This window comes from Schistocerca gregaria, chromosome 10, assembly GCF_023897955.1.
Source record: "Schistocerca gregaria isolate iqSchGreg1 chromosome 10, iqSchGreg1.2, whole genome shotgun sequence".
NCBI classification, from domain to species: domain Eukaryota; kingdom Metazoa; phylum Arthropoda; class Insecta; order Orthoptera; family Acrididae; genus Schistocerca; species Schistocerca gregaria.
Window position 1 is genome coordinate 194,363,500 of NC_064929.1, and position 23,674 is coordinate 194,387,173.

At 45.7% G+C, this 23,674-nt stretch overlaps 1 protein-coding gene across 2 annotated transcripts in view; it reads right to left on the reverse strand.

Moving 5' to 3' along the window:
• The window catches only part of LOC126293408 (calcium-binding mitochondrial carrier protein Aralar1), a 693,372-nt gene that overhangs the window by 568,117 nt on the left and 101,581 nt on the right, over window positions 1-23,674 (reverse strand). The window contains exon 1 of one of the 2 annotated variants that reach the window (XM_049986628.1): window positions 20,735-21,022. The exons of the other annotated variant lie outside the window; for it this stretch is intronic. Within the exon in view, the coding sequence (XP_049842585.1) occupies window positions 20,735-20,755 (21 nt within the window). The 5' untranslated portion in view covers window positions 20,756-21,022. Of the gene's footprint in view, window positions 1-20,734; window positions 21,023-23,674 lie in introns of those variants that run through there. 2 annotated transcript variants of the gene reach the window in all.

The following is a 23,674-nucleotide window of genomic DNA, read 5'->3' on the forward strand; positions in this document are numbered from 1 at the left end:
ATCATCACTCACAACAAAAAATGAGGTGTAATCAAAAGTTCAGTGGACAGGGCAAAACGGATTTGTACGGCGGAACATCTGGATACGGAACTGAATCATCTGAAACAGGCCTTCGAAAAGAATGGGTACTCAAACAAAGAAATTAATAGAGTTTTAAGACCTAATTACAGCAGGCCAAAGGACAAGGATGGAAGAACACGGTGTCTCTACCTTTCATTAGTAAGGTTACAGATCGAATCGGCAAAATTTTGCTAAAACAAAGTGAAACCGGTACTCAAACCTACCGGAAAAATAGGACAAGTACTTCGTTCTGTTAAAGATAGAAGGCCACCATCATCATCTAGCGGTGTGTATAAAATTCCGTGAACTTCTGACAAAGTCTATATTGGTACTACGAAAAAAAGTGTGAATACGAGGGTAAAGGAGCATAAAAGTCTTTGCCGACTGGGTAAAATAGATAAATCGGCCGTTGCGGAACATGCACTTCAGACCGGTGACCATGTAGTTAGTTTTCTCAAAACTACAGTTTTAAATGCTACAACGACTTTATAGGGAGGCTATTGGAATTTATAAACATGAAGATAATTTTAATAGAAAAGAAGAGGCCTTGAAATTAAGCGAGATATGGACAGTGGCGTTACAGAATCGATAAGTGATTTTTATCTATGACGGACTATTATCGATAGTTACATTTTATCTTTGACTATTTTTCTCTCTGCTACTATGTGCAAGCTAGACCACGGCCACTTTCCTCGGTATTTAGGCCCCTCTCCGACGCCCGACTCGTCAGTCGCCAGGACTCAACAGGACCAGCCATACCTCTGAGGATGTCCAGCGTAGTATTGGACGAAACGTTAGGAACAGAAGTATTCCATGGACCACGGCCATATAACCCGGAAGAATCATCAACAACCCATAATGATATGCTTGTCCAAGTCATCAGCGAACCCCCGCCATGTAAAATTCTTGGGCCACAAACTCTGTCAGAAGTTGGAAACTGTGTGAAACATGCGACCAAATGGCTTTCTTCCGATGCCCCGTGGTCCACGTTTAATGGCTCTCACGCCACGTTTTCCTGTTACGGGCATTTGCATCACTCATGTGTGGTTTTGCAGTTCGAGCTCGCCCTGCAATTTTGTGTTTATGGAATTCCCATCGTGTCGTTTTCCTGCTGACTGCATCCGCGAGTGCGTCATCCAGTTCTGCAGTCACTTTTGGAGCGGTCGTGTTCGTACTTTTCGTCATGATGCTCTTCAACGGCCGTCTCTCATGACTACTTGCATGCATTTTCGTCAATGTTAGTTTTAGCGGATTACGTTTTCCCGTTTTCCCTGTGTGCGGTACACGACGTCGATACGGTGCCTCTTGAAACTCCTCGAATCCCCTAGTTACAGAAGCACCCACTGTACGAGCACCAACAATGTGCCCACGTTGGAATTCATTTAGCTCTGATGTAATGGACTGGAAACTACAAAGAACATTGTCCTGACAAAGATACCCTCCCCCAATCGCAACTCCCCCCCCCCTCTCAGATTTATTGGTAACGTGTCCCAGTGGATAGCCCGCCAGAAACGTGAACACAAACGCTCTGTTCCTCCACGAGATTTACAGCGCAGTGGACAACGGCGCTCAGGTGGATGCCGTGTTCCTTGACATCAGTAAAACATTTGATACCGTCCCGCAATGCCGGAAAAAATACGAGCTTACAGGGTATCGAAGCAGAAATGGCTTATATGGCCCAATTCTTGAATATTGGTTGGTTGGTTCATTGGAGTTGAAGGGACCAAACAGCAAGGTCATCAGTCCCTTTTTCAAAGGTGGTCCATTAGGACGGATGTGTATCTCAGAAGAGTCATTACGATAAAAGGTAAAAGGCTAAAAAACGTAAAAGTACAGTCGTGTTGTCACCAGTAAAAACAAAAGGAGGGAAGTCAGTAACTGGGCAACCCCAAGGCAGGAAATATCCCCACCTCTGATGCAGTACAGGCGAGACCACTTATTGTTCACCTATCTGGGATCCCTATCAGGTAAGACTGATAGAGATAAGATCCAACGAAGAGCGGCGCGTTTCGTCACGGGCTCGTTTAGCTGGAGAGAAAGCGTTACGGAGATGCTAAACAAACTCCACTGGCAGATGCTACAAGTGAGGCGTTGTGCATCACGGAGAGATTTACTACTGAAATTTCGGGCCAGCACTTTTCAGGAGAAGTCTGACAATACATTACTTCCTGCTACATACATCACGCGTATTGAACACGAGGAGAAAATTCGAGAAATTAGAGCCAATACAGAGGCTTACCGACAATCATTCCCACGCACTGTTCGCGAGTGGAACAGGGTTGGAGGGATCAGACAGTGGTACCGAAAGTACCCTCCGCCACACACCAGTAGGTGGCTTGCCAAGTATGATGTAGATGTAGATGCAGATAAAGCATGAAAACATGGTGTACTGAACCGTGGGAAAGAAAACCCGGTGAACGGCCCAGGTTCTTTTAAGGTGTGCAACATCGAACGCCGTCGTGTGTGTGTGTGTGTGTGTGTGTGTGTGTGTGTGTGTGTGTGTGTGTGTGTGTGTGTGTGTTCCTTAGCGTAAGGTAGTTTGATTAAGTAGTGTGGAAGCCTATGGACCGATGACCTCAGCAGCTTGGTCCCATCGGAACTTACCACAAATTTCTAATTTTCCAGATCTCTCTCGTCCTGCATTTTTTCACAAAGTTATGAACTACCCGTCCACTCACTGACGTGTCTGTTCTCGTTCTGTAGGCTTGGCAATTGCCATTCTATACACTGGTTATAGAATATGAGTCATGTGGTAAGAATATATTACCGTCGCATCTAAATGTGATGAATAGTGGCAGCAAGTGGTGCATAGAAGTCTCACAAATAAGCGGGTGTGAACTATATTACAACAAAGGAATTAATGAGTCAAAACTTCCAACATGGAACGCAAGAGTCGTAACTTGTAAAAAACAAATAGGCGGTACGGAAGTCTAGACATAGCTTTCTTGCACATCGCTGTTGCAAACGGATGTTACTCCACGACAGAGATACAAATCTGAATACAACGAACAGACAGCTCAATGACCGGACAGGAAGTTCATAATTTTGTGAGAAAAAAGGAAATGGGCGCGAGGGAGATTTCAGCATGAATTTTCCCGTTTGCAGTCCAGCACTGTGACTCATAATCACGACGCCGTAGCTATTCAAATGCGCTGGGTGTTGCCTATCTTGAGATTGAACCGTCGCTGTTTCTATTTTGCTTCTTTTTTCACAGTTCAGTACACCTCCTTCCTAGTATTGGTTAAAAACAGTCTTGGTTGCAATTTTAGTTTTTATTATTATTATTATTATTATTATTATTATTATTATTATTATTATTATTAAACTGCGCGTTTCGCCTTATTTAGGCATCTTCAGGTTGATCTACATAGAAAACAGAACAAATATATCTACACTCCTGGAAATGGAAAAAAGAACACATTGACACCGGTGTGTCAGACCCACCATACTTGCTCCGGACACTGCGAGAGGGCTGTACAAGCAATGATCACACGCACGGCACAGCGGACACACCAGGAACCACGGTGTTGGCCGTCGAATGGCGCTAGCTGCGCAGCATTTGTGCACCGCCGCCGTCAGTGTCAGCCAGTTTACCGTGGCATACGGAGCTCCATCGCAGTCTTTAACACTGGTAGCATGCCGCGACAGCGTGGACGTGAACCGTATGTGCAGTTGACGGACTTTGAGCGAGGGCGTATAGTGGGCATGCGGGAGGCCGGGTGGACGTAGCGCCGAATTGCTCAACACGTGGGGCGTGAGGTCTCCACAGTACATCGATGTTGTCGCCAGTGGTCGGCGGAAGGTGCACGTGCCCGTCGACCTGGGACCGGACCGCAGCGACGCACACATGCACGCCAAGACCGTAGGATCCTACGCAGTGCCATAGGGGACCGCACCGCCACTTCCCAGCAAATTAGGGACACTGTTGCTCCTGGGGTATCGGCGAGGACCATTCGCAACCGTCTCCATGAAGCTGGGCTACGGTCCCGCACACCGTTAGGCCGTCTTCCGCTCACGCCCCAACATCGTGCACCCCGCCTCCAGTGGTGTCGCGACAGGCGTGAATGGAGGGACGAATGGAGACGTGTCGTCTTCAGCGATGAGAGTCGCTTCTGCCTTGGTGCCAATGATGGTTGTATGCGTGTTTGGCGCCACAGGTGAGCGCCACAATCAGGACTGCATACGACCGAGGAACACAGGGCCAACACCCGGCATCATGGTGTGGGGAGCGATCTCCTACACTGGCCGTACACCTCTGGTGATCGTCGAGGGGACACTGAATAGTGCACGGTACATCCAAACTATCATCGAACCCATCGTTCTACCATTCCTAGACCGGCAAGGGAACTTGCTGTTCCAACAGGACAATGCACGTGGGCATGTATCCCGTGCCACCCAACGTGCTCTAGAAGGTGTAAGTCAACTACCCTGGCCAGCAAGATCTCCGGATCTGTCCCCCATTGAGCATGTTTGGGACTGGATGAAGCGTCGTCTCACGCGGTCTGCACGTCCAGCACGAACGCTGGTCCAACTGAGGCGCCAGGTGGAAATGGCATGGCAAGCCGTTCCACAGGACTATATCCAGCATCTCTACGATCGTCTCCATGGGAGAATAGCAGCCTGCATTGCTGCGAAAGGTGGATATACACTGTACTAGTGCCGACATTGTGCATGCTCTGTTGCCTGTGTCTATGTGCCTGTGGTTCTGTCAGTGTGATCATGTGATGTATCTGACCCCAGGAATGTGTCAATTAAGTTTCCCCTTCCTGGGACAATGAATTCACGGTGTTCTTATTTCAATTTCCAGGAGTGTATTTAACAATCGCAATCGCGTTGTGCAGACTTGGCTAACCTAAAAGTTTGTATAAATAGATCGAACACTGAAGAAGGAAATACCTAAATTTGATATTTCTTAGAACGATCCTTTTAAACAGTGTAGCCAAAGGGCATCGTCGAATACATCAGGACAACATCGCCTTCGTTAAACTCAGTAAAAACTAGAAATATAAAGAAGTAAAAACAGATAAGAAATTTTACCAGTGATGGAACACTCAAAAATTTAATCATATTGCCGAAGCCTTATGATAAGTTTTGTGTTAGCAGAAGAGCCAACGCCGTGTTACGAGTGGAGGCCGAAATGCACGCGTTTTAGCTCACGCAAGCTGGCGTGAGGAGGGAAGAACTATATTGACGTGAGGTCTGGAACTTGACAAGGAATGAGAATTCAGAAAGCGGCCGTAATTAGTTTGATACTTAAATTTAATCCATTAATGATGAACGTCGCTCTTGACGGTACACGATTCACAATATTATCTGTTCAGAATACATTCATAGTAACTTAACATGGCGCCTTGCTAGGTCGTAGCAAATGACGTAGCTGAAGGCTATGCTAAACTGTCGTCTCTGCAAATGTAGACAGTGAAGCATCGCTAGAAAAGTCCGCTGTCCAACTGGGGCGACTGCTAGGAAGTCCCTCTAGACTAGACCTGCCGTGTGGCGGCGCTCGGTCTGCAATCGCTGATAGTGTCGACACGCGGGCCCGACGTAGAGTAACGGACCGCGGCCGATTTAAAGGCTACCACTTAGCAAGTGTGGTGTCTGGCGGTGACACCACAATAAGGCGTTACCTTTCTAGATGGACGCGAGAGGCACCAAGATCTGCATAACGCGCTCCCGTTCACAGAAGAGAGTAAGATGGGGGCACAGGTAGTGAGCATAATGCACCACAGCGTCGCGCCAATACTGGGCCTAATACAGAAGCACCTGGTGAATTTTCTTATCTGTTTTTACTGTTTTACATTTCTAGTTTTTACTGTGTTTAACGAAGGCGATGTTGTCCTGATGTATTCGACGATGTCCTTTGGCTACATTGTTTAAAAGGATCGTTCTAAGAAATACCAAATTAAGGTATTTGCTTTTTTCAGTATTTCATCTGTTTATAGATGTTTTTAGGTTATCCAAGTATGCACAACGCGATCGCGATTTTTAAATAGATGTATTTGTTCTCTGTTTTCTATGTAGATCAACCTGAAGATGCCTAGATAAGGCAAAACGCGTAGTTGAAATATAAAAAAAAATTAAATTACGACCAAGACTATTTAGCACTGGTTTGCTGTATGGCACATATGGATTAGAAGAATTTCAACACCTCCTTCCTGTTTTCATGCTTGATCCGCCTTCAGTTCTTCACAGGGTATCCACTGGGCCACCTTATCACTGAATCTGACGTGGATACGATGTGGAGTTTCCCTTGCGAGCACGAATTACACTTTCAGCGTATTGGGGATGGTCCACAAGTGTCGTTCGTAGTCAAATACTACAGCGTAACAGGCTTGGCTATCGTCTGCATTTGTGTTCAAGCCCGCATACATCCATTTTTGTCCAGCCACTGCAGCTTCGTACGTAAAATGATTTAGAAGCACATCTGTAGTGTCATGCGAGCGCCACGAGGGCTAAAATGACTGACACGGGTTGTAAGGCAAATGATCACTAGGGCGGGGGACGACCCACACAGGGGTGGCGCGAAGCGTTAGAAATGGTTTAACATCTGAAAATGCTATATTCTCTTTGGACGGATTAAATAAAAGGCTGCGAACGCTAGGTGTTTTCTTTGATGTAACGAACAGTTGACCAAAAAATATTACAGCAGAAGTTGGACCATTATGGAGTAAGGGGAGTAGTGTACAATTGGTTCGCCTCTTACTTTAAGAACAGAAAACAGAAAGTAATTCTCCACAATATTGAGAGTAGTAGTGACGTTCAGTCCCAATGGGGCACTTAAGTGGGGCGTTCCCCAAGGGTCGGTGCTGGGGCCACTGCTGTTTCTTATTTATATAAATGATATGCCTTCTAGTATTACAGGCGATTCAAAAATATTTCTGTTTGCTGATGATGCCAGCTTGGTAGCGAAGAATGTTGTGTGTAATACTGAAACAGTATCAAATAATGTAGTTCATGAAATAAGTTCGTGGCTTGTCGAAAATAATTTGATGCTCAATCACAGTAATACTCGATTTTTACCGTTTCTAACTCACAATTCAACAAGAACTGATATTTTGGTCAGACAGAATGGGCATATTATAAGCGAGTCGGGACAGTTCAAGTTCCTAGGCGTTCGGATAGATAGTAAGCTGTTATGGAAAGCCCATGTCCAGGATCTTGTTCAGAAACTAAATGCTGCTTTATTTACCATTAGAACAGCATCTGCAATAAGTGACACTTCAACACGAAAAGTAGTCTACTTCGCATATTTTCATACGCTTATGTCGTGTGGTATTTTTTGGGGTAATTCTTCTGATTCAAAAAGGGTATTTTTGGCTCAAAAACGGGCTGTTCGAGCTACATGTGGTGTAAGTTCGAGAACCTCTTGTCGACCGCTTCAATAGTCTGGAAATTCTGACATTGCCCTCACAGTATATATTTTCTTTAATGTCGTTTGTTGTTAGCAATATTATCTTATTCCCAAGAGTTAGCAGCTTTCCCTCAGTTAATACTAGGCAGAAATCAAATCTGCATGTTGAATGCACTTCCTTGACTCCTGTGCAGAAAGGAGTGCACTATTCTGCTGCATCCATTTTCAATAAGTTACCACAAGAACTCAAAAATCTTAGCAGTAGCCCAAACGCTTTCAAGTCTAAACTGAAGAGTTTCCTCATGGCTCACTCCTATTCTGTCGAGGAGCTCCTGAAAAATTAAGCAAATTCCTGTGTTACATTATTGATTTTCTTTATTAAAATTTACGAACTGTCGCCTGAATACGTTTCTTGTATTTCATTTTATCTGTTTCTACTATAGTGTTATAATTTCATGTATTGACTCGTTCCATGACCATGGAGACTTCTCCTTAATTTGGTTCCACGGAACAAATAAATAAATAAATAAATAAAAAGTTAATTCCAGGACGGTGGACCGGGCGGAGAAAGGAGCCGTGCCTGTGTAGTGAAGCGCTGGAGAGTTGGCTCGCTCAGTGTAGCCGCTGAAGCGTCAGCGCGGAGGCAAGGCATTCCGCGCACCCCACGGCAGCGCATTGCATTGTAATCTGCCGTGGGGCGTGGGTAGCTGGCGGAAGAGGCTGGAGCGATGCGATAGCCGCCGACCTCGGGAAGGTGCCGCGCCGGCCCACAAAGCTGAGCGAGGGTGCGTTGGTTGGGGCTAAAGGGACCAAACAGCAAGGTAATCAGTCCCTTGTTTCAAATGTGGTCCATTCATATAGTGGGACATCTCAGAGAAGTCAGAACGATAAAAGGGAAAAGGCTAAAAAAAACGTAAAACTGCAGTCGTGTCGTCAATGGTAAAAAACAAAGTCAGCAAAAGAGCGACCCCGATCCCAAGTCTATGCTAGACGCAGGCAATACCCCACCTCTGAAGCAGCAGAGGCAACACCAGCTGCAACTTAAAAGCGTGCATATGGAAAAAGGAGACTAACTGTAATGTCTCTTGCAGCGGTCTTTCGGTGATATTTTCAGAAATTTTATAAATTATGTCACTCAGTACATATCTCGAAATCTCTCTTCTTATCTTACAGATTCGTAAATTTTAATATACGATTATTATCAATGCAAAGTAGTTTCAAGCCCTATTATTCCTTGGAGTGTGCATTTCTTCCATTGGATAGCTTCCCTGCTATCTATGTTTTCTCTTATGAAAAGAATGATCCAGATCTTGCTGATCAGCCGTGAAAGAACGAAGATATTTATGTATGTATTGTTGAGATACTCGCCATCTTGATGAGATTCTGTATGAGAAGGAATTTAATACATGAACTAAACTGAAGTAAGTGTGTTCGCGTATTATTTAACTGATTATTATTGACAGTGTCTTCTTACTACGCTGTGTTGCACGGGATCAGTGGGGAACGTCTGATTTACACTGGACCAACCTGCCGCATTGTATGCTCACGATATCCAGCTTATTACTTTCAATAAATACGCTAACACGATCTTACAAGCAGATCTCCGGTCTTCCCCATGTGGTCACAGAAAGTTAATGATTATTACAAATGTTTTCAGGAGAAAAAATGACAATTAACGTCCCACCGAGACTTCGAAATTGCTTCACTGCCTTATGGAATTTAAGTTAAGCTCAATTTAATCAGGATAGAACAGTATTGAACTGTGTGAATGTGATAAGCCTGCTTTGTGAATGAAAATTCCCTTAATATACGCACGTTTTTTATTATCCTGATCACTGAAGCTAAATCAGGCCGGTGTGACATAGGTTTTTTAAATTTCAGATCCCACAAAAAATATTAAATAACCAATCCTAAAAAGTGATACAAACAGAGTAAAAGGGGGAAGAAAAGGGGATCGCGGCCAGGGAGGGGAGTCGGGAATCTCCAAACACAGCTTACAGTGGAAGATACCCCAACACCAGAGTGGGACTAAAAACCTTAGATCTGAGAATAAAAACCACTTTCCCGGAGGAAATCGAGAATCAGTTCGACCATCCGGGAATCGTCAGCCAAAATCAAAGGTAAAGTGCGGAGGAGTCTGTACTTAGCTGTGGGCGGGTTCATCTGTATGCCCAAACAAGGCTGACGGACTATCAGGAGACGACCTGTGTGGTTCGTTCGTACACTGAGGTGACAAATGTCACGGCATACCGATATGGACACACACAGACGGCGGAAGCAGCATTGGCGAAGCAGCCATTTGTACTCAGGTGAAAAGATTTCCGAACGACGGGAATTAACAGACTTTGTACGCGGGATGGCTTTTGGAGCTAGATGCATTGGACATTCCATTTCGGGAATCGTTAGGGAATTCAATATTCCGAGGCCCACACTGTCAAGAGTGTGCCGACAGTACAAATTTTAGTGGTTACCTCTCTCCACGGACAACGCAGTGGCCGACGGTCTTCACTTAAGGGAGGTTTACTATCTTTTGGTTCAAAAAATCGATTTCCTTAAATTACATTTTTGGAGCTATAAAAGTGCTTAGAATCCACGCCGGTTTTTCCGAATACGGTTTGTTATTCGAGGTTGAACAAAAAATGCACCTTCCTGGTATCGGCCTTTTTCACGCACAAGTTTTTTTCGAGAATTTCGACTTTGTAACGTGGAAAATTATTCTATGTGCTTGCCCACGACTAAAATTGATAAAGTCATCAAGGAGCTTACGACGTACTACGGCTTGGCAATCTGACGCCATTCCAATTCGGTTGAACAGATGAAGAAGGCAATTTGGGCATTGGGCAACGTACGTCCACAAGTGCCTTACGGATGACCACCCACAACACCAAAATGGCCCGGCTGAGGAAACTAGTTGGTGCAAGTGGCCCATTGCAGAGGCTACCGGACGTCTGGACGAGTATCAACACGACCAGCCGCTCTTCAAACAAGTTCAAAAAGTGATTCATCCGATCTACGAGTCCGTTTCGGAGGACGAGTTACTGTACCTGTGCTTGGGAGGAAACACACAGAATTCAAATGAAAGTTTGAACGCGTGTGTTTGGAAGTTAGCCCCCAAGCATTTGCATTCTGGTGCGAAGACAGTGGAGATTGCGACTTTCCTGGCAGTGAGCAGCTCCAGCGAAGGGTGTTCAGCAATTCTGAAGACCATCACTACGATGGACGTCACCCTGGGACTCTATTCGACGCAGTTCGCCAAGCATTCGGACGACCACCGGATTCGAGCGGCCGAAAACCGCTTCTCACCAGCTCTGGAGCAGCGCAGGATGGTCCAGATCGGACAGAACGCCCTCTATGAAGAAGAGGAAGGACTAGTTTATGGACCCGGAATAGCAGATTGAACGTAAGTTGCATAATATTGCATTTATATATAGTCAAAACTAGAAACGCGTTTTTCTCGAAATGACTTTTTTATCGCGCGGTATCGTGACTTCATATCTACTGAACCGACTGGCATGGTTTTTTGTTTCCCACGAAGCTAACTAAATTGTGTTACTCCGATCCATCAACTGTAAGTATTTTTACTTGGTCGACGGAAGTCGAAAAATTTATGAAAAAGCCCTATTACGTTCAAATAGCCGCCATTTTGTTTCCTATGGTCCAAATAACTTCAGCGCGGTACAATTCCTAAAGAGTCTAATGTACTTCGCTAAGGTCAACTCAATTTTGATTTCAGACTAGCCGTCTGACCTATGACATACATCGAAATTTTGTTTCGTTCCGACGGCACTTCCACCTTTGCTCTTCGACATTTCCGGTTGAAAAAATTCCAGTTTGTAGAGGAAATATCAATAAATGCCTTTTTACTCCAGTGTCTGAACACAATATGAATTCTTTAGACGATGACCGGTTTCAGTCTGTAATGACCATCCTCTGATCTTTTTTACACCATGTCCTAAAGTGATACGGCTATAATGGCATCGTCAAAACATATAAATATAATCAGTATAGAATCGTCACACAAATCTAAAATATGATGTAGAATAGGCCACATCGTCGACATAGTGATTATTCAATAAACATTTTGCCCACATTTGACACATATCTATAGCCCATTCCAAGAAAAAAATTCTCAAAGGACATGCTTTTTTCGGACCAAAGATAGTAAACCATCCCTTAACGACCGCGAGCAGCAGCGTTTGCGTGGAGTTGTCGGTTATAACAGACAAGCAACACTCCGTAGAACAACCGCATAAATCAATGGGGGACATGCGACGAACGTATCCGGTAGGACTAGTCGGACAAATTTGGCGTGAGTGGGCTATGGCAGCAGATGACCCACTCGAGTGTGTCTGCTGACAGCACGACATCGACCTGCACCGCCTCTCCTGGGCTCGAGACCACATCTGTTGCACCCCTGACGACTGGAAAACCGTTGTCTGGTCAGATGAATGAGTCGCGATTTCAGTTGGTAAGAGCTGATGGTAGGGTTTTGAGTGTAGCACAGACCCCACGAAACCATGAACCCAGTTGTCAACAAGGTACAGCGCAAGCTGGTCGTGGCTCCATAGTGGTGTGGAGTTTGTGTACGTGGAACTGACTGGGTCATCTCGTCCAACTGAACCGATCACTGACTGGAAACGGTTCCGTTTGAGTACTTGTAGACCATTTGCGGCCGTTCATGGACTTCATGTTCCCAAACAACGAGGTCATACCTCCGGGCCACAATTGTTGCTGCTTACTTTGGAGAACACTCTGGACAGTTCGAGCGAATGGTCTGGCCACCCACATCGCCTGACATGAATTCCGTCGACCATTTATGGGATGTAAGCGAGAGGTCGGTTCGTGCACAAAATCCTGCACCGGCAACACTTTCACAATTGTGAACGGCTATAGAGGCAGAACGGCTCTATTTCTGCAGGAAAGTTCGAACGACTTGTTGAGTTGGTGCCAAGTCGAGTTATTGCAGTACGCGGCCCGACACGATATTAGGAGGGATGCCACGACTTTTGTCACCTAAGTGCAGTGCTACTAACAAACCGAACACGCACAGCATGTCATCGTTCTTAACAGAGTTCTTGTAAGGTAAAAGTAACTTCGAGCGCACGCCATAGAAATGGGTCATAGTAGGGCTTTTCACAATATGCAAGGTAAAATTACCAAATATGCAACAACCAGTCGCAAAATCATGTTTTATTTAGTCACTTTTGCAAATCGATTTCAACTGATCAACAGCCATCAACCTCTGTTTAAGACAGTATTACTACTCAGGGCACATATTGGTTGAAAGCACCGATGATGGCTGTTAATCAGTTGAAATCGATTTGCAAAAGTGAATAAACAAAACGTGATTTTGCGACTGTTTGCTGCATATTTGGTAATTTTATGGTTTACGGTCGCTGCACGACTTGGGAACCACGTGGAGCCCACCACTCAAAATATGCAAGGTGTTTTAGGAGAGATATTCGATATTCAGTATTATGACAGGAACAATTATTAGAAGAAGAAGGAAGAGGAAGAAGAAGAAGAAGAAGAAGGGGAAAAACCCTTTAATAAATAGGGGCTGTAACGTGCATACCTTAAAGAGCTATAAGCCCTTGTACAGCTCGATCCTGAGAAATACATCTCATCTAATGATAAAGTCTCCATAGCTCTTCAGGTATGCACTGTGAAGCCAACGTATAACGCAACTTTTCTCCTTGTTTTGACCTGTGGTACCTGTGGTGTCAGAGCCTTTAAGTCGGCGCGGTCCGGTAGTATACGTCGGACCCGCGCGTCGCCACTATCAGTGATTGCAGACCGAGCGCCGCCACACGGCAGGTCTAGAGCACTCGCCCCAGTTGTACAGCCGACTTTGCTAGCGATGGTTCACTGCCTACTTACGTTCTCAATTGCCGAGAAGATAGTTTAGCATAGATATCAAGGTGCCATTATCAGTTACTATTGCTACTGTGAATCATGTACCGTCAAGACCGACGTTCATCATTAATGGATTAAAGTTAAGTATTCCACCAGCTGCGTCCGTTGTTTCTACATTCTAATTTCCTTGTCCTCTTCCAGACCTCACGCCAGTCTACGTGAGCTAAATCGCGTGCCTTTCGGCCTCCTCTAGTAACACGGTGTTGGCTCTCCTGCCAACCCCAACACTACCGTCTCTCAAAATACGGACAGCAAAGAGCGTGCACTGAAACACATTTGTTTTGCAGTATCTTAGATGGAGAAGAAGTCACGGCCCTTAACGTATGCATTTTAGAGTGCATATTTACTGGACGTTTTTGCTTCGAACGATCGTCCCTGTTGTACCCCTCAATACTGGCAATTCCCCCTGCAACACACTGAGTATAAATTACTTTGTGGATAACGTCGGAGCCGCGCGGGATTAGCTTAGCGGTCTGTGACGCTGCTGTCATGGACTCTGCGGCTGATACCGGCGGAGGTTCGAGTCCTCCCTCGGGCATGGGTGTGTGTGTGTGTGTGTGTGTGTGTGTGTGTGTGTGTGTGTGTGTGTGTGTGTGTGTGTGTGTGTGTGTGTTTGTCCTTAGGATAATTTAGGTTAAGTAGTGTGTAAGCTTAGGGACTGATAACCTTAGCAGTTCAGTCCTGTAAGATTTCACACACATTTGAAATTTTTTTTTGATAACGTCAGAAGTTCCATAAAGAGTTTCGTTGATGCTGAAACTATGTACAGAGATGTCTAACCGCTAGAAAATTGTAGCGAACTGCAGGAAAATCTGCAGGCAGTTCATACTTGGTAGTTGACCCTCAATACAATCAAATGTACCATGCTGAGCATGAATATGCGGATTGTCGCATTACTGTATAGTCACACACTGGAAGCATAAGATATCAAGACGTAGGCGTGAGGAGCGATATGAAGTGGAGCGACCACATAAAGGTAATCGTAGGTGCGGCAGTTGCCACACAGATTCGTCAAGTGTAGTCCCTAACAAAACCGTACATAAAAAAGCCCTCATTCGACGAGTACTAAAACTCCAGTCTGGGATCAGTACCGAATATCAGGTAATCGAGAAGACCAAGGAAGAGCCGCGCGTTTCGTCACAGGTTTCGGTCAGGAATCGGGGGAAGTGTCGTTGAGACTCTCAGTCAATTCCTGTGGGAGTTCATATGAATTGTGTAAGTGGTTTTTGAGTGCCTTTTTATCGGGCATTAGTTTACTTACTTTCCTTTTTGCTACACGATAGGAAAGTTCCAGACCCTTGTAGCAAGTTTGCTGAGTGTAAACAGCGTGATGTCACTTTACGTTTTCGTGTTGCAGCCACTGCCTGTCTGATCTTAGTAGCTGATTCGGAAATCAGTGCAGGAACGCGTTCCATTATGAAACCAAACCGGTCTTCAGACACTTTTAGTAGGTTATTGAAGTGATCGGGGCACCTCTCTCAACTTCCACGTACATCGGATAATATAGGGCACTTTCTAATCTACCATCGTCTCTCCTCCAGTTATTTTTATTCACTCAGTCGATTGGTTGTCTCTGCTGAAATAATAAAGTCGAAACTTTAACCCTTTATCTACTATCGGGCGTCAGTGGACCGTCCGTGATATCTTCTCTGTTAGTTACCCATAAACTATTTTAATGAAATTTTATGACTTTGAAAAAATATAAAAATTTACCTATGGCTTTAAGTTAAACTGCTGGTGCACGTTTCCTCACATACAGGCCTCGCAGGGCCATGCCGTTAGAAGCAACTTTTCAACAACCAAATGCCTGTTACGGCATTTGCCGTATTTGACTCGCGCTGTTATTCTTGCAGTGTTCAACAGTCCTCCTTGCGATAAGCGCATGTTCATTTTGGTGCATTATTTCGTGACAATTGTCTGTGCTACACATTGAAAATGTTACGGAGAAGAGAACTGTCGGATGAGGAGATAAGGAAATTGTTCGAGCGGTCTCCTGACTGGGGAAATGCACCTAGTGAATCTTCCAGTAATGACTATAAAGGGGTAGATGTCACTGAAAACTCAGAACTACACGAAGATGATGATCATAAAGAATCCCTTTCCGCAGACGGATAAGAACAATTTAGCGCAAGTTCTGTTGAGTGTAACTTATTGTTTTCTCCTAATGGGAATGAAATATGGACTACAGCTCCTTAAGTTGGAATTTCTGGTACGCGGAGCAAAAATGGATGTATTGAAAGTAGATCAGGGATCTACAAGTTAATCGAATGCGAGTTGTGATAATGAAGAATCTTGTGTTACTCTTTCATGTACTCTCATCGACGAAGTGTGTATGTGGTCCAAGAAGGAAGTTAGAATCGTTTACGAGGACTGTATGGGAATAGATATACATGAAAGGGAAGTTTCTTGGTGTCCTGATCCTGAATATAGTTTACAGGTGAGGAAGTATGAACTACTTTTGGAGGGTTGTGAATGGCCGACTATTGTTGAATGAGATTATGTCTCACAGCCGCTTCCACGCTATTCGAGGATGTTGCGCTTTGACATTACAGCAGCGCGACGTGAATACAGATAGAGTGACAAATTGGAATCAATCACAGAAATTTTTGAGATGTGGGAAACTGTGCTTGGGGATGCCTACATTGCACTATGGTGCATGACCGTGGATGAACGGTGTTCCGGAAAGATAGGCTAAACACGGTTGGCGGTGGCGTGTTTGTTGCTCATGAGCAGAGGTCATTGTTGGCAACCGGAATAAAATAATAACTGGATCCTTTTACCGACCTCCCAGTTCAGATGATACAGTTGCTGGAAGGTTCGAAGAAAACTTGAGTTTGATTTCAAACAGAAGGTCACATTTCGAGTTCGCTTTCCAACGCATCCCATCAAAATCTGGTAAACACGGAATAAAGCACTGGGGAATTCGTGACAGTGCGACAGGCTACTGCTGGAAGATGAAAATGTATTTGGGGAAGGAGAAAGAAACTAGAGTCGTTCTAATAAAACCCTGGAGATTGAACTTGACAAGTCTTAGCGTAATATCACCTGTGATTTTTTTTACGTCTCTCGATTTACCTCATTATTTGTTGTCAAAAAAATCTGGCAGTAGTCGGACAATCCGGAAAAACAAAGGTTAAATGCCAGCCAATTTTATCACACCTATAGGACGTGAAGTATACTCTACATTACTGGTTTCAACTAGCTGCGATGATAGCCTCTGATGTTCCCTGAGAAACAAAGTTGTTACACTCCTTAGTTCTCTCCATGACCAACCAACGATGTCAAAATCACAAGTAAACAAGTCTGAAGTTATAATGGCATCTAATGCCACAAAGGGCTGCATTGACACCATGGGCCTGGAGACATGATGTTACAGTGTGAAGAAAAAAACAAGGCACTGGCCACTGGTCACTGGTCATTTTCTTCAGCATGATCGATCTAAGTGTAATAAATGCATACATAATTTGAATAATGCTGGCTGGCTACCAATAAAAAACCGGAGCACCGAACTTTCATCATCAATTTGGGAAAGCAAGTAACAGGGGTAAAGAAATTAATAAATTCGTTAGTAGCGCCGGATCCAGGAAGGGCAGTGAAAGCACCAGCTAAGATAGGGAGATGCGCATATTGTGTAGGGAAGAAAGCAGAAAAAGTCAGGTTACAAGTTATAAGTGCACCAAATCAGTATGCACAGAACATTCTGCTATTGTCTGTAGACCCTGCGCAATTTTGCAGTAAGAATAAAAGCCACGAATAAGAGTATAAACACTGCGTTTTTTAAAACGTAAACTTTAAATAAATAAAATTTTAAAAATGTTTATACCCCAAAAGCAGACCACATCATAAGAACCCAAAGTAGTGTCAATTTAGGCAACACGGCGTAAGAGGGCCGAGTGGGAGGCAATGCTATACAGATTTTCTGGTAAGCAGGGGGTTAATATTGGAGGCTACTTATGTACAACTCATACGAAATACACTGAAGCGTCAAAGAAACTGCTATACGCATGCGTATTCATAATATATATACAGGCAGAAAATGGCGCAGCGGTTGGCAACGACTATGTAAGCCAACAAGTGTCTGTCGCACTTGTGAGATCGCCTAGTGCTGCTACAATGCCAGGTTATCATTATATAAGTGATTTTGAATCTGCTGTTATAGCCGGCGCAAGAGCGATGCGACACAGCAACTCGTAGCGATGAAGTGAGGATTTCCCCGTACGACCATTTCACGAGTGTACCGAGAATATCAGAAATTCGGTGAAACATCAAACCTCCGACATCGTTGCGGCCGGAAAAAGATCCTGCAAAAACGGGAGCAACGATGACTGAAGAGAATCGGTTAACGTGATACGAGTGAAACCCCTCCGCAAATTGCTGCAGATTTCAATGCTGGCCATCAAAAACTGTCAGTGTCCAAACTATTGAACGAAACATCATCGGTATGAGCTTTCGGACCCGAAGGTCCAGTCGTGTACCCTTGGTGATTGCACGATACAAACCTTTACCCCTCGCCTGGGCCCGTCAACACAGACACTGGACTGTTGATGACTGGATACATGTTGCCTGGTCGCACGAGTCTCGTTTCAAACTGTATCGATCGGATGGACGTGTACGGGTATGGAGATAACCGCATGAATCCATGGACCCTTCATGTCGGCAGGGGACTGTTCAAGCTGGTGGAGGCTATGTGATGGTGTGGGACGAGTGCAGTTGGAGTGATACAGTACCCCTTATACGCCTAGGTACGTCTCTAACAGGTGGCATGTACTTAAGCATCCTGTCTGATCACCTGCACCCATTCATGTCCATTATGCATTCCGAATCACCTGGGTAATTCCAGCACAACAATGCGACACCTCACACGACCAGAATTGCTACAGAGTGGCTCCAGAAACACTCTTCTGAGCTCAATCACCTCCACTGGCCACCAGAATCCCCAGACATGAACATTATTGAGCACATCTGGGATGCCTCGTAACGTGCTCTTCAGAAGAGATCTCCACCCTCTCGTTCTCTTACAGATTTATGTACAGCCCTGCCGGACTCATGGTGTCAATTCCCTCCACCACTACTTTAGGCAATAGTCGAGTCTATGCCACGTTGTTATGTGGCACTTCTGCGTGCTCGCGGGGACCCTACACGATATTAGGCAGGAGTACCAGTTTCTTTGGCTCTTCGGTGTAGATACATGTTTCAAAGTTTTACTGTCCGTCAAAGTAGTCATCAGCATTGTGTATAATTCGTTGCCAACTATGTGGAAGTCGCATGATACATTTAGCAGCGACTGTTGTGTTGATAGTTATAGTGGAGTGTCTGTTGCCCGACGTATCTCTCTAACATTTCTGAAGCGAATGCCATGAAGTGCTTGCATCCTCTTGCAGTCAAGGAAGGGGGGGAGGAGGAGGGGGAGGGAGGAGGAGGGGGAGAGGGGAAGGGGAAGGGGAGGCGGAGGAACAAGATGGGTGTGTGGAGGTGAGAGACAGAGGGGAGGAAAACGACATTGCGACGTATATCGGACTCTGATACATGCGCGTTGAGTAATTTAAAACAAGATGATGTGCAGATATTGCCAGTTAGCATGTATTTGATGAATTTTGTACACATGTCCAGAAAAAACACAGAACACCTTGAATAACTACAGACAGGACGTTGATATTCGGAGGACATTTACATTGGTATGTTCTGGTTGAATGATTAGCATTTGAACCATGTCGGCCCACTGCTTCGAGGTCAACATCGTTATCGCGAGCAACACCGCAAAAAATATGCCTGAGGCTCTCGCTGTCGCTGTAAACTCGACCAGATGTTCAGATGCCTCATAGACATATGTGTGAGCAATACCGTGAGTTCGAAAGAGGGCCCAATACTGGCATAAGAGAATGTGATGCATCCTTCGGGGAAATTGCTGCTCGTGTGGGACAAAGTGTTTCGGCAGTGCAACGGGTGTGTGCAGAATGGTTCACGGAAGGCCGTAGAACGAGATGGGTCAGTTCGCAGCACTCAGACCTATCCCCCCCCCCCCCCCAATCCCCCCTCCGAGAAGATCGTCACCTCATGGCGCTCCAGGACAGATCTGAGTCCTCCACGGCTCTTGTGCAACGGTGGAATCGTTTAACACATCATACGCCGTGAGGGGTGACAGTCCGTCGCCATTTATTATGGCACGGGTTACGTGCGAGTCGTCCACTTCTCCACCTACCTACGACGAAAGGCCAGAAATATGCTGGACGTCACTGGGCGCAGGATTGGCATCAGACACTGTTTTGGGCCGAGTCCAGTTTCTATTTGTTTGGATCGCCACAGACAGGGGGAGTATCACACTAATTGCTTAGTGCCAAGTCGAGTCCTCATGGTGTGGCGTGCTGTTGAGTACAACCACAGATCATAGTTGGCGTGCGTCCATTGCACTGTGACCAGTGTGACCTACGTGAATGACATCCTGTGACCGTCGCCACGCCCCTTCTGCACAACATCCCAGACGCCATTTTTCAGCAAGACAACGCACTTCCGCATGCTGCTGTACGAACGAATGCCTTCTTGGCGGCACAGGATGTCAGCCCCTTGCCTTGGACCACCAGACCTGTCGCCAATCGAAAATGTGCGGGGTATGGTGCTGTGACCCAATGCCAACTGCCACAGATGAACTTTGAAACCAGGTGAATGCAGCCGAGAGGGCTGTGCCACAGGACGCCATTCGCGCCTTATGCGCATCGATACCATGATGCATGGACAAGTTATCAGGGCCCTAGGCGGAGCCTGGACCTACTAGGTAACAGGACATATCTGAGCCGAGGTGAAAAATTCCAATCAGTTCTGCAGAATATCCTACTGTAAGCCTCGTGAGAGTCGGTTTTGTCGAAAATTGTTTAAAGTTGCTCATTCTGAAAAGATCCCCCAGGCTGTGGCTAAGCCATGTCTCCGCAATATCCTTTGTTACAGGAGTGCTAGTTCTGCCAAGTTCGCAGGAGAGCTTCTGTATAGTTTGGAAGGTAGGAGACGAGGTACTGGCAGAAGTAAAAATGTGAGGACGGGGCGTGAGTCGCGCTTGGGTAGCTCTGTTGGTAGAGCACTTGCCCGCGAAAGGCAGTCCCGAGTTCGACTCTCGGTCGGGCACACAGTTTTAATCTGCCAGGAAGTTTGATATCAGCGCACACTCCGCTGCCGAGTGAAAATCTCGTTCTGGATGCATCGAAATACTTCGTGAATATCTGAGTTTTGGATTGCACGTATCATAAGTAAAAAAAAAAAAAAAATGCGAAAATCCCATTGCCGAATTGTCTCCTTGTGAGTCCTGCCTTCGTAGCTGCTTTAGTCAGTGCGTACTGCCTACGAGTGGAGGGGTGATGTCCGCAAAGGCACGGAAGCTGCAGTAACGAGGAGCGTCAATCCCAGCTTAGGCGCACTGACCTCCGCCGCTGCCGATGCCATTCCTTACGGTGAACCGCGCTGTCTGGGAGAGGTGGTCGCTTGCTGGGTTCTTCGCTGCTGTTGCTCCTGTTCACCGCACTTCCTGACCAGATGGTACACAACACACGCGCACACAGGTCACAGAGCGCGGCGGCTGCTCTTTGTCGCGGTTTTCCCCAGTCCGGCGCACTCGCGGATGGCTCGCCGTGGGCGTCCCGGGTCGCACTGCCCTTGCCTGCGGCTGCGGCTATTGTCGTCCCCCCTGGCCGCTATCTGTGCGGCGACTCCCCCCTCCACCGCAGCCAGCACGCGGCCGGCGCCGCCCCTGGTGGGGGATCGCGGAGTGGAGGAAGGTCGCCCGCGGGCTCTCCTCAAGGTCCGCACCGTTGAGGTAGTCTGTCCGCGGGCCGGCTGCCCCCTGCGCGTAGGCAGACCCGCGGCGCATTGAGGCGCCACGGAGGTTACCTCAGCTGAGGTGACTCACGACCTCAAGTGATTCACCGCCGCCACAGCATACACAGGGTCTTAAAACACGCGTTTATTACATTCACGGAAAACCGCAACACCAAAAAATGTACAGTAACGAAACGTCGCGAGTACATTTCACTAGCTAACATGTTGCTGTTGTGGTCTTCAGTCCTGAGACTGGTTTGATGCAGCTCTCCATGCTACTCTATCCTGTGCAAGCTTCATCTCCCAGTACCTACTGCAACCTACATCCTTCTGAATCTGCTAAGTGTATTCATCTCTTGGTCTCCCTCTACGATTTTTACCCTCCAATACTAAATTGGTGATCCCTTGATGCCCTATAACATGTCCTACCAACCGATCCCTTCTTCTGGTCAAGTTGTGCCACAAACTTCTCTTCTCCCCAATCCTATTCAATACTTCCTCATTAGTTATGTGATCCACCCATCTAATCTTCAGCATTCTTCTGTAGCACCACATTTCGAAAGCTTCTATTCTCTTCTTGTCCAAACTATTTATCGTCCATGCTTCGCTTCCAAACATGGCAACACTCCATACAAATACTTTCAGAAACGACTTCCTGACACTTGCATCTATACTCGATGTTAACAAATTTATCTTCTTCAGAAACGCTTTCCTTGCCATTGCCAGTCTACATTTTATATCCTCTCTACTTCGACCATCATTAGTTATTTTGCCCCCCAAATAGCAAAACGCCTTTACTACTTTAAGTGTCTCATTTCCTAATCTAATTCCCTCAGCATCACCCGACTTAATTCGACTACATTCCATTATCCTCGTTTTGCTTTTGTTGATGTTCATCTTATACCCTCCTTTCATGACACTGTCCATTCCGTCCAACTGCTGTTCCAAGTCCTTTGCTGTCTCTGACAGAATTACGATGTCATCGGCAAACCTCAAAGTTTTTATTTCTTCTCCATGGATTTTAATACCTACTCCGAATTTTTCTTTTGTTTCCTTAACTGCTTGCTCAATATACAGATTGAATAACATTGGGGAGAGACTACAACACTGTCTCACTCTCTTCCCAACCACTGCTTCCCTTTCATGCCCCTCAACTCTTGTAACTGCCATCTGGTTTCTGTACAAATTGTAAATAGCCTTTCGCTCTCTGTATTTTACCCCTGCCGCCTTTAGAACTTGAAAGAGAGTATTCTAGTCAACGTTGTCAAAAGCTTTCTCTAAGTCTACAAATGCTAGAAACATAGGTTTGCCCTTCCTTAATCTAGCTTCTAAGATAAGTCGTAGGGTCAGTATTGCCTCACGTGTTCCAACATTTCTACTGAATCCAAACTGATCTTCCCCGAGGTCGGCTTCTACTAGTTTTTCCATTCGTCTGTAAAGAATTCGCGTTAGTATTTTGCAGCTGTGACTTATTAAACTGATAGTTCGGTATTTTTAGCATGGTGCAGCGGAGTCAGCAACTGTAAAATGTAATTACACAGGGTGGAAAGTATTTAAACCGACAAACTCTGGAAGGTTGTATGGGACATCAAAACAAATATTTTTCCCCAATGTATTTTTTTCCTATGAGGAGTATTTACACCGGTAGAGGAAGATTTCTCTGGTGGCAAATTAAACCTACAAACACTTTTCTATTTTTTTATGACCAAGAGACAACACATTAACACAACCCAACTTCAATTACAGTAGATTTTCAAAAATGCCGAACCGTCGGTCCAGGAGTCGACGCACACGACGACTGAAATGTTCCGGCGCCCCGTCATGTTGGAACCACATGTGTTGTCTTGTAGGGAGCGAGACGCCTTCCAGCAATTCTGACAACGCTCTGCCGAGGAAATTTTAATAGTGCCTGCCATTTAATGGCCTAGGTAGCAGATACGGCCCAATTAAAGAGTCCCCAACACATTAATGAAAAACCGCACTTGAGCGCTAGTAACTGTGGCATATGGGTTATCCTCACTCCAAACATGCGAATTGTGCATGTTGAAGGCTCCATCACCCCCGAACGTTGCTTCATCGGTGAACAACTCAGAGGATGGAAATGTAGGATGCATTTCACACTCTTCCAGGTACCACTACCAAAACTGTGCTCTGGGTGGATAATAAACTGGTTCCAGGTTGTGGACACGCTGTAAGTGAAATGGACGTAACAATTGCTCTCGAAGGACTGCTCTTACATTCGTCTGATTCGTCCCCATGTTAGTGCAATTGCACGAGTGCTGACTGAAGGATCCCGCTCTACATGCTGCGAGACAGCTTCCTCAAATTGCAGCGTTCTTACCGTGCGATGGCGTCGCTGTCCAGGTAACCTGCGAAATGACCCGGTCTCACGCAGACGTTGGTACACAGCAGCAAAGGTCGTATGATGCGGGATACGGCGATTAGGATACTGTTGTTGCTAAACCTGCTGTGCAGCTGGTCCGTTGCGGTGCGCTACGTAGTACGCACCAACCGTATCAGTGTACTCACTTCAGGTGTATCATTCCA